At 38.1% G+C, this 11,719-nt stretch overlaps 2 protein-coding genes across 2 annotated transcripts in view; one reads left to right on the forward strand and one right to left on the reverse strand.

Annotated features, from left to right (window-relative positions):
* Window positions 1-665: 665 nt before the first annotated feature.
* cisd2 (CDGSH iron sulfur domain 2) lies at window positions 666-4,824 on the reverse strand. The gene is made up of 3 exons (XM_005748699.1): window positions 4,557-4,824; window positions 1,899-2,113; window positions 666-1,683 (listed from the first exon to the last, which is right to left on the reverse strand). Exons 1-3 carry the CDS (start codon window positions 4,657-4,659, stop codon window positions 1,594-1,596), a joined length of 408 nt encoding a protein of 135 aa, XP_005748756.1. The 5' UTR covers window positions 4,660-4,824; the 3' UTR covers window positions 666-1,593.
* A 1,551-nt stretch (window positions 4,825-6,375) lies between these two features.
* Window positions 6,376-11,719, forward strand: part of suclg1 (succinate-CoA ligase GDP/ADP-forming subunit alph) — a 21,600-nt gene continuing 16,256 nt past the window's right edge. The window contains exons 1-3 of the mRNA XM_005748707.1: window positions 6,376-6,475; window positions 8,330-8,430; window positions 11,594-11,710. Of these exons, the coding sequence (XP_005748764.1) occupies window positions 6,442-6,475; window positions 8,330-8,430; window positions 11,594-11,710 (252 nt within the window). The 5' untranslated portion in view covers window positions 6,376-6,441. The remainder of the gene's footprint in view (window positions 6,476-8,329; window positions 8,431-11,593; window positions 11,711-11,719) is intronic.

The following is an 11,719-nucleotide window of genomic DNA, read 5'->3' on the forward strand; positions in this document are numbered from 1 at the left end:
TTTTTTAAATTGCAGAATGTATCTGGTGTAACATGAAATGTCTTTTGCTTTAATTTATATGACCTCACTTAAAAGATTTCATAATAGCAGCTATTTATGAATTTTTTTTTCCATTTTACCCAAATACTATGTAAAAGTAAATTTATTGTCCATCTTTAACATTGCTGCAGTAAAAGCTTAAATTATTCAAAAATGTTGTGTGAGCAGTTTCCTTTCTGGTCACACTAGCGGTGCGCTTCTAGTGAGGATCTGTGGGTAAGGCCATCAGTGTGGGCCTGGAACAAATGCCTCTACTAGACTGCTGTAAAATTAGTAGACATTCATGATATGAGAAGATCAATGGTGATCCAACAACATTTATGCTTCCAAAACGCCAAAATTATCAGTTGTCTAGTGAATCTGATGGTTTTTCTACATCATTTTTGACTATGGTAACTTCAACCTTCTAGTGCCAATAAAAAGACTTGTTCTGAATACTAACAGCTCAATGTTTGTTGGACTGGCATGAAGTCCACCTCTGAAAAGTCACACACTCTTGTAGCTCCCTTCCATTACCACCATTGCCTGAAAAACTGACTTTAAAAAAAATTATATATATATAAAAAAAAGAAAAACAAAACCGCAAAAAAAAAAAAAAAAAAAAGCATTCTCTAAGTACAACCTTACAGACCTTTTATTTCCAAAGGTGACAAGCAGACACATCTCATTAATTTAACAAACATTAAAGATGCCAAAATTCTCTTTATTTCTACATCTAGCATGAATAAATTCACACCATTATCTTGCAAAGCTCATGAACAGTTATACTGTAAAAAACAAACAAACAAAATGCAGATTTGTTATTGATAGTCATTAATGAAGAAAATTTTCCAAGACAACTTCATACAGATATGACAAAAGCCAAAGGAAACAGACATTTTCAAACCTTGAAAGTTTAGTGAAACACGATTTATCTTGAAATTACTTGTGTGGCTTGAAATGTATTAAGGCAACAGAACAGAATACAAAATGTAAAACTCAACATTTAAAGGCTATGAGTAGAACAGATTTAAAGAATAAGTAGCTTCCCATACACACAATAACTTAAAATATGTCACATCCATTAAGTATGGAAATGTTAGTATTTGGCACACATATCTGAAGCAATCAAAATAAAGGAATTAAAGAAAAAAGAGAAGGAAAAAAAAGCTGTCCAATATCATCCAAAATGAAGGAAGGTCAGACTAGTTTTGAGGACTCCATTTAAACAGACATTTATCTGCAAAACCTCTCGCATGATGGCCTCACATTAGATAAATGCATCATAAAGTCACTGCAATTATGCAGTTATGTTTCAAGTTTCCCCCTCAAAGTGGTCCCAGTCAAATAAAACTGCTCCTCTGTTAAACAACAATGAACAATGAACAAAAAGGCCCACACAAAAACGAAGTTACTCTTTTTTTATTTTTTAAAAACTTCCCTTATTGCAAACTATCATTAAAGTATCCCAAATGTAGCTTTCAAACAGAGTGTGGTTTCTATTTTTAAGTAAATATAACACCAAGACAAGAGCAAGAAAAACTGTTTAGAGAAAAAAATCCGATCAGTGGTCGATTATAGTATCTTCTTTTTAAGTATGAGCGGTCCCACGTTGTCTCCAGTCAGCTCGTTGTGCTTTAAGTGTGACTTGTCGCATACAGGAAACTAAAACAGGAAACAATATTAACTGATCAGCAAGATGTAAAATGCCCAAACACTTGTCCCAGCTTAACTAGAGGGGTTTATCAATAAATCACAAGCAATAATAATAATAATAATAATAATAATAATGTGGATAAGACAGAAATGTATCCTGCAGTCTGTGTGAACAATATTTAGATTTACTAACAGTATACTTCAGAAAATACTAACAGACTTACAGTTTTGGAACGCCAGCAGCGACAGTAACACACATTTGCGCTGTTCAGGTCCTCAATGTCTATCTCATTGACCACTTTTGGGTTCTCTTTCTGGATCTTCAGATTGATCAGGCTGTCCCTCTGCTTTTTCTTCTTAGGCAGAAAGGGACGAATGGTGAGATAACCGAGCAAAGCCAAGATGCCCAGAAGAGGAAGCAACCGGAGCCACTCAGACACTATAGATATTATAGCATAAACAACATACACACATTAGCTAAAGAAGAAAAACACGCATACAATGTTGAACTGGATTCTATGGTCCTAAAACTGGCATTTACTACTGGCCATTCAGATTAGAGATGAAACCAACTGACAGGAAATGTATCATATATGTTGATGAGCCAGTACTAGTACTCATATGCAATGTATACATAAGAAACGTTTTTACTCTATCACTACCGTTTCAAGTGTGTTTCTGGTTCTGCTGGGGGTTTCTTCCTGTTTAGAGGGTTTCTCCTTCCCACCATCACCAAGTGCTTGCTCGTGGAGAGGGGAGGGGTGATTGTCTGGGTTTCTTTCTTTCATTATGGGGTCTTTACGACATACTACACAATTATACTACTATTGTGATTTGGGGTTATATTAATCAACTGACCTCAACTAAATTTCACACTGTCTGTCAAGTGTGACAAAAACACATCTTCAACAGTGCTTTGTGCATTTCCGTACACTCTTCCTCATTCTGATGAACTCATTAGTGAGCCAGTCAAGCCTCATATATGCAATTTATTCAAGGAGCTTTATTGTCATTTGCATCACATGTTAACATGAGGTGGAACAAAATTATGTACACATGGTCCCGGAGCGAAGAGACAGAATAATGAAAAAAAACAAAAAACAAACAAATGTTTTTAAAAAGTAATCAATGAATAGGTTTGTTTAACGAAAAAAAAATAACAAGTAATAAAACAACACGATAAGCAGAGTGCAACAACCTGAGTACCAGTATGGAGTTATAAGCATAATTTTGCATAAATAATGCATAAGAGAAATCTTAGTGATTTATGCACGCTAAAAATGTGGATCAAAATGTGGATTCTCGGATCCACATTTCTTGTATAGCTTGTGTCTGATCTGCATTACTAATGTATTATTACACTCGATCCAACTCGAGTGTCATATCACACCAACAGCTACCAGGGGAAATGCCACACCGAGACCTTAAAAGTGCTCTGGGAAAACCCGCCTTATGCTCCACCATACATGGTGAAGACACAATCGGGATTAAAGACAGCTGTGTAATTTCACTATTAGCACTGTGTCAGACCCCAGCTTTTGATAATACCTTTATGCGGGTTAAAAGGATTCTGATGCCTAATGGGACATTTCTAATCCTTAATCCTTTTAACAAATTGTACGCAGTTCAAAAGGGATGTCTTTGCATGTGGGAGAATGGCTATGCACCGTCATCTAATATGAACTGACCCACTTTGCTGCTTAGGACAAACTGACAGTTAGCAGGGCCTTCATAACTAGGCTTTAACTTAAAACCACTAATATTAAGCCTGTCAGTGAGTATTAACCAACGCCATCTCCCAAAAGAAGAGTGTTGGTTTTGGTTGAAGGCCTTCTCAGATGGGCATTATATTAATGTTTTACTTTCTCCACAAGGGTTAGCTAGTGATGTAAATGCCATTACCAAAGGGTGCATGTGACACTGTGTGCCTTTCATTGTGTTGTGGTCAAGCTATCATGATACTACAAAGAGTATCAACTGCACATGCTTCCTTCAGGCAGACTCAGGAGTATTATAACTACACATGCCTTGCTTTAAACGTCCTCATCCACAAATCCAAAACTTTTCAATGATCTATGCTGGCTCAAAAGATCAAGTTTTGAATTGACTTCATGAAGCCCTGGTTTACTTCTTCCGTTCCTATATTTAAACTGCGCAAGACTTGCCAAAGTTCAGCATTTCGGTTCTCAGTTAAACTGGTTCAGCAGATACTACGTGTGATGTTAAGAGTTCACAGAACAGTGTGAAAGAGTCAGCGCAGCTGGGACCACAAGGTAGTAGGTTAGTATGCAAAACGGGCCCCGAGAGAGTCTCAGACGCATTTGTATGATTTATTCAAAATAATTTAAAAACTTCTGCAGGAGCGCCACCAGATGATCATATGGTGCAAAATAAAACAAATGTGTTTAAAACTTGCTTTTCACAAAAGTACAGTTTGGCCAGTGCTCGAATGAGCAGGACAATTAAGAAAAATCGTTTTTACACAAGCGATATGCAGGTAATTAGCAATTAGCATCACACCATTCACAGGACTTCACTTACAAAAAGACAATGATTGTAAAGTTATAACGAATTCGTGGTTATTATCATGGGTGTTTGCACATTCAAACAGACGCAAACAACCAACAAGCACGACCTTAAGGTCATTACTTTGTCTTTGACACACACACAGACAAGCACAAAAGATTTACGCTTAGCTGTTTCATGACTCAAAGAAGCACTCTGGGACATAATCCCTGTTTTTGTAGGACTGCTCTTCACGACACCACTAAAGCAGCGTTTGAAGAAGCAGCTAGCTAGAGTAAAAAAACTCTTGTCTCCCACGAGTTTACTACTCATCACCCCAGGACTGTCTGAAGTTCAACACAGCAGCTGCTAATTACCTGTTAACCTCGCAAATCCGCCGATGGTCTCCGGCAGCGGTAGCCTCTTGAGGTAGGCTGGAAGCTGGACTTTTATTATTTTTGCTATCGTCTCTAAAACCATTGTGAATTGCTCGGTTGAGGAGCTTTTGTGTTTGACTTGGATAGTTCCTGAGCTTCGTTTATGTCACGGCGTTCATTACTAAGCGCAGTTTTTTGCCGGTACGTAAGCCCCTTCTGATGAAAAGTAGAAAGAACCGAGAAGAAGCGTAGACGTCTTTGTGAATACACGTAACGATGACACGTGACGGTGGCGTCAGACCAATCAGCGTCCGAGGACCTGGTCGTCTACGATTGGACAACTTGAATTTTGCGTGAGGATGGTTTCTTCTGCAATTTCATGTGCACTTTCTAAAAAAAAGGTGTGTGTGTGTGTGTGTGTTCGTCAGAGAGTCAGCACAGAAGCACTATAGTCTGAAGTCTATTTTTTAATCTGATACCATCAAAATTATTGCACGCATTTAGTAACTGTCGCGGTCCACCCCCTAAGCCTAAGTAGTTCCCCCCTTTTTAAAGTGTTTTTTTCGTGTTTCACACTTGTGGAACTGTAAATTAGCAGCAGTTATAAGAGCACTGTCATTTCACAGTGAATTCAAAATTTAAAGAAACCTGCCTTCATTTTTAGAAACCCACCAATCATGGTAAACTCACGTAGGATAAGCTCCTTTTTCTTAGTAGGAGTTACACGTAAGTCTGCAACAGTACACATTATCTTTGCTTTAGAACGGGATTTCCAAAGAAAGAAAACCTCGGCAGTTTTAATAGCTGAAGATGTCTGTAGATTATTTAACGGCTGTTTAATATTAATATTTTTTTATATATATTTAAGGTGGTCTGGTTTTGTTGATTACAGCTGTGCATTGTATTCTGGATGTATCGGTAATATTCACTGTTATGTATCATTTTACTATATAAAAGTTTAAATACCTTTGTTTTACTGTACCTGTGATAAACAAATAAAATCTCACAAAATGTCAATAATCTGTGTGTGTGTCCTACCTGTGTCCTGCAGTTAAAAATATCCTAAAGCCTCAGATGTATTTATATTGTGCTAGTTCAAACATCAATCGCCTCAATGTGTTTCGAAATATGGACTCCAAAAACGATGGTTTCACCTGAATCATTACTGTTACTGTTAGTAATGATCCACGCCTTTTTTCATACCTTGGCTCATGTGTTTACACACATGATTAATAGTGGGTCAACGACCACCTCCTAAGAGACAATCCCCACTAGAGTTTAAATACCCAGCACTCTCCACCTTTTGGTTTTATAACTGAAGAAGCCTCTTGGATGAGAGGCAAAACTTCTTCAACAAACTTAAATAAGTTCAGTTGCCCTATTTTCAAGCTCCTAAGACTGCCAGGACCTTGGTGAACTAGAACCCTTTCAAATTACTGCTGTTCCAAGGTCAAGAAACAAACATCTTAAACACAATATACAATATTTATTTCTGGCTCAGGGTCCTGTAAAGTGACATTCAGCGGCATTATCCACATCAACATGATCTATGCGCCCTCTAGTGCCATTATGGCACTGGTGCTGTCTTTCAAGTACTGTGTCAGAACTTCATTACCCATAGTTCATTGTGGGTTCAAGTATCCTACTTTTCGCCTGTTTTTTTTTAACCCCGGTGTTTGTGTAGCAACTGTCAAGCTCACCGCTTACTAAAAATAAATAATAGTAATTTCTTTAAGTTAATACTGACAATTATAAATCCAGTGCAAATTAACGACTTGTTATAGTGGTTTTCTTTAAAACTCTCGATTCCACCGGGATATTTATGGTCAACTAAGATCCGTGTGAGAGGTCCTCAGTCTCCAGTGTCATTGGTGAATGACCGAAGATGTCTCACAGCAGATTGTTTGCTAGGCTGCTTTGTAAGTATTGTAGCAAACAATAGTTTAGTCATACAAATTGTTTGACAGTTTGCTTTCGGTATCACACGTATACTTACCGTCTGTGTGCTCTACATTAGCTTTGCAGGCACGTATAGTTTTGCACCGGCTAGCAAGGCTCCTGTGGGTTGGCTGTCAGGGGGCTTACACGTTAGTTAGCCACGTTAGTCTGGAGACCGTAGAGGAATGCAGGGAAAACTCACTGACAGTTAGCAGGACCTTAGATTTTATTTAGCGTAAGGCTAACTTTAAGCACCTACCAGCCTGCTTCCGGACAAGTGTTAATTGTTGATCGTTGATCTTTGACCTTGCATGTCTTGTGAACGACAACGTCTGTGTGTGACAGCAGGTTCATCAGCCCATGTTATCGAGCAGTAACTGAAAGCAGCTAAATGAACTTTTTGAGGCAGTTTATTTGCATGTTACTTTCTGACAGTTAAAAAAATGCAAAAATAAGTTTGCGTTAGATTTTAGAGAGCGACATAACTTTAATTTAGTACGCCTTTCTTGAGACTTTAGCTAAGATGAACTTTGCTTATCTCACTGATAAATTGTGTCTTGTGGGAGGTTTGAAAGCGGGCCAAAGTTCAGTTAGTCAGACTGCTGGTTAATATTAGCCCAGTCACAAACACGCGTTAGGGCTGAACTGAAAAAGAAAAACAGGAATGATTTGGGGGCATTTGGGCTACAGGACAGTGTTTTCGGCAAAAGAAGCCTGTGAGTTTATTTGTTTTAGCCTGTAGAGATCGCGGTGTCATATTATTTATTTTGGCAGTGTCATCTTAGTAAATAGGCTGCACCTTTATTTTTGAATAGTAGCTTCACAAAGTGAGTAAGAGGGAAGAAAGGATCACCACAAGACAAGCTCGAGTCTCACATGACATTGAAGGAACTGCAAGAACTGAAATAATAATTGTTATTAGTCAGACAGATGCAGTTTTAATATAATTAATATTTGTATAGAAAACGCATTTCGAACTGTGTGTACGCACAATGAGGAAATCCATTGTTCTTTTTCTTGCAGTTAGATGTGAATTGTAAAATATGAAACACCTAGCTACCCATTTGCTACTTGGAGACTGATGAGCTTTAATTTATATTAATGTCGTCAATGTCACTATCAGTTCTTCTTATATTTGATTCTTTATTGATTTCCATGGTAATTTTCTGCTGTGAGGGGAGTTTAACTACATAGTCTTTTGACATTAATGCAGTAGTATAGTAGTAAAAGTGTCTCATAGCCATGTTGTGAGTAGTGCAGCATATTTCTCATTTTACCTGTTAGGTGAGATTATGTAATACCTACAGTCTTTGTCTTATCAGATGCCTCGCAGCATGCATAAACCTTGATTAAAGTTCTTCAACTGAATCGCGACCTGCAGCTGCTGGAGACATATTGTTACACCAAACACTAACTAACTTGTAATGCCTCCGTAGGTTAACGAAAATTATCATAAAACTGAACAGAAGTCTTAAAAATTGAGTGGGGGGGTTTTTTGGTAACATTTTCTGTAAAACATATCTCTGTAAGTCTTAAAAGAAAGTTTTGAATGTTGCTCAGCAACTTTGAAGGATAGTTGGAGGGTAAAAGATTGTTGCCAAAAACAGTGTGGAGCTTAGGGTTCCCCGGAAAGGTAAATATTTGATTAAACACTTTGCTGTCCACTGTGAGAAGAGTGGTTTAGGATCTGTTCAGATTTGAGAGAAACTGCAGTTTACTTGTTGCAAAACATGTCTCCTTTGAACAAAACAGGTTTAATGTGTAGTCTTGCCTCTATGTTAAGTTCTCACAAATAACAAAAAACTCTGTTGTTCCCTTTTTCCCCCGTCCATTAGTGCAGCACAGTGGAGTCAGACACTGCTACACAGGCACAAGAAAGAACCTGTACATCGACAAGAACACGAAGGTCATCTGCCAAGGTTTCACGGGGAAGCAGGTTTGGACTGAAAACTTCTCGTTGTTTTTGCTTCACATCAGTTTAAGTTACTGCAATCTTGTTGTGAAATCTCAGGTTTTCCTTACTGCACACACAATTCCTCATTTTTGTATGTCAAAGACTTTCTGTATGAGTAAGATTACCAGAAGGACATTTTAAAAGTGCATCTCCATCAGCTGTAAAAATCTCATTCTTTATTTCTGCCTAAATTCAGTTTTGTTTTAATGGCACAAGTTTTGTCAGTGTAGTTCAAGTTAATTTTATGTTTACAGCCTAATAAGTCTGTTGTGTCTTAGAGATTTGTCTCAGACCTTTTAGCATTAAAACCTTAGCTAAGATGAAGAAAAGCTCCTGCATTGTCCCAAGGAGAGCAGAATCCTTTATTACTCCTTAACAACCCACACATAGTCCTTACTCTATTCTCTCAGGGCACATACTCATGTCAAAACAGAGAATCATAATTTCACTAACAATTTGAAAGTTGTTTAAAAGGTTTAAAATGGAATCAAATACTGTACTGTGCAAAAGCCTTGGTCTGCTGGTCATTTTGTTTTGTTTTGTTGGGAAAACGGAAAGTAAGTGCAGAGCTTTATTAAAACATGTGCAAACATTCAGGGAATAATCAGGAATAGTTCTCCAGGCTTCTCGAAGGTTATTCAAAGCTGTTTTGAATGACCTTCTGATGTTAACTGCTTTTTGTTCTGTTCTTAATAGAGTTAAGGTCCAGACTCTGAGGATTTTCCTGTGTTCATAAGTACAACACTTATGAATTGTTGGCAAGATTTCCAACACCACTGGCTGAAATGCAGCCCCAAACCATGACACAGCCTGCACCTGCCTTAAACCAAAAATTTCACACGTGGATTCATCACTCCATAGGACTCTTTTACATTTGACTTTCAATCCAATTCTTGTGTACCTGTGGGACATGACTTCCAGCGAGTCTATTTCTGATGAGGCATCAGTGATCAGTTGAGGATCAGCTGAAGGGCTGGTGCATGTCTTTCCTGGATTTTTTACATCCACTTTCCGATACTCTTCATATGCTGTAGAGCTTTAAGCTTTGCCATCACTACAATTTAAAACAGTTTTTTAAAAACCTTTTTTTTTCAATGCTATGTAAACACAACGCTGGTTTGTCCCTTGAGCTTTGTTCATAGGTCAGTGTCAAGAACTGGGCTATAAATGAGTGAAAAAACATTCAGTGTCCAAAGAACAGCTTTGAAAGACCTTCAAAAAGCTCAGAGAAGTATTGTTCAAGAGCACCTTAAAAATACAAGAAAGCCTGGCTCCTTTGAAGTAAAGTACAAAGAAATAAGGGTTGGCTCAAGGCTTTGCGGCACTGTAATAATTTAAATAGTTAAAGTTAGAAAAATGTAAAAGTGTTTGGTAAAAAGTCCCTGATGCGAAGTTTGTGTAAATGCTGGAACACTTGATACTGCTGTGATTCTGCTGTTTGCTGTGGATTTTGTGGATTTGTTTCAGCCTTATAAATCAAGTTTGATCCTTTAATTTTTCCAGCTTATTCTTAAATAGAAAATAATTTTCATTTTTAATTTGACTTGTCTCCCCCCCTCCCCCCTCCCCCCAACAACTACCCTTTATCATGGTTTTAACCAAGCTTAACTCTGCTTGGCAGATTGTTGAGCCTTTGATTCATTTATTATTTTCTCCGTGCATGAAAAACCTTATGTGATTTGCTTTGAAAAGTGGCAGTGAAGGAGAATTACAATCTTCTTGGCAAGTGTGTTCAACAAGCCAGAAACGTGGACTTCACAGATTTATATTCCCCCCGCCCCGCGTCCTTCCTCACATTTCATTTTTCATCTTCCATTTTCTCTTCAACATAATAAAAGGTTGTTAAATATAGTTCTAGTGAACACTCTGGGTAATTAGAAAAGGATGAGAAATGAAGCAAGTGCTATTGAGTGCACATTGCCGTGTCTTCCTGGCTTGATAAGCAAGTCATTTTTCAAAATTATTGTACCAACATTTGCGATAATAATGACCGGCAAAAACAGCAAAGTTAGCAGGGTGAAGAACTATATTACAAATGGGCGGGAAAATGCTGATTCATAGCTTCTAATTCCTCTTAATAGGCTGGTTATAATTTTTACATTAAGGTCATTTATTTGCGCTTGTAGTTACGGTCTGTGCTGCTCCATCTACATTGTTTCAGCCTCTCGAGTGATAATTAACTGACTGCACGCAGATAGGATTCGTTCAGCAGAAAATCAGTTCGGTCTGAATTCATGAGCTCATTTTCTGCGAAGGTGCAACTGAGGTTCAGTTAAATTATTCTTTCACAGATCTACAAAATGCATTGTGATCCCTTAGTGTTACTGCGGCTGTATCCTGTTCATTGAAGTAAGTCTTAAAGCATGTGTACGGCACATATATTGTTTGCCAGTTGCTTTCAGCTCTTTATTGAAACTGTAGTTTGATCATGTGAAATATTCTAAATGTTCTGTTTACGTGTAGGTGTGGAAGTTAAAAGTGTCTTACTAAAGTTACAGCATTCACAGACTGTTATAAACAGCCCATTTGTGTTTGCAGATCAAGTATTAGTGCATCATAATGTGTATACTCTTGAGATTTAACTATGCTTAACCCGATGCTTGAGCTAGGATGTCTGAGATTATCATATTTTACGCGTTTCTATGGGCAGGGTTGAAGCAAAGTGGTGAATCGCCTTCCTGCGTGTCTAGAATAAAATGCACAAACCTTGGCAGTGCAGCACGACATGTTCTCCATGGCCCACATGGAAGTGACAGTGTGTGAAATATTTTGTAAACTAACTTTCTTGGGAGATATTTCACACTCGGCGCTGGCGACTATCCAACGCTGCTTTTGATTTGTTTTTCAAATGTTCTGCTAGGAGATTAAACTTAGCTTACATCATTACTCATTTGTCAAGATCATTTAGATTCCTTCTCATTGAATATATTTACCGGTGCCTTCACCCCCTGCTAGAATCCAGCCTAGTTTCTGTATTTATCCTTTTTCTCAGCAGCACCGGTGATTAATCTTGGATGGCATCATATTTCCTACTTCCACTCTGTCTGCAATGATATCTCAATGTTGGTGCCGTAGAAGTGGCTGTACCCATTTCATTACACATGTGTACACAAACTGATTGCGCTCTCTTCCTCTTCACTTGTAGGGGACGTTTCACAGTCAGCAGTCTCTCGACTATGGCTCCCAGTTAGTTGGAGGAGTTTCCCCTGGCAAGGGTGGCAAGACCCACCTTGGCCTGCCAGTTTTTAACTCTGTGAAGGAGGTGTGTGTG

The sequence above is a fragment of the Pundamilia nyererei genome, unplaced genomic scaffold (genome assembly GCF_000239375.1).
Source record: "Pundamilia nyererei isolate P.nyererei 1_Seehausen unplaced genomic scaffold, PunNye1.0 scaffold00227, whole genome shotgun sequence".
NCBI classification, from domain to species: Eukaryota; Metazoa; Chordata; class Actinopteri; order Cichliformes; family Cichlidae; genus Pundamilia; species Pundamilia nyererei.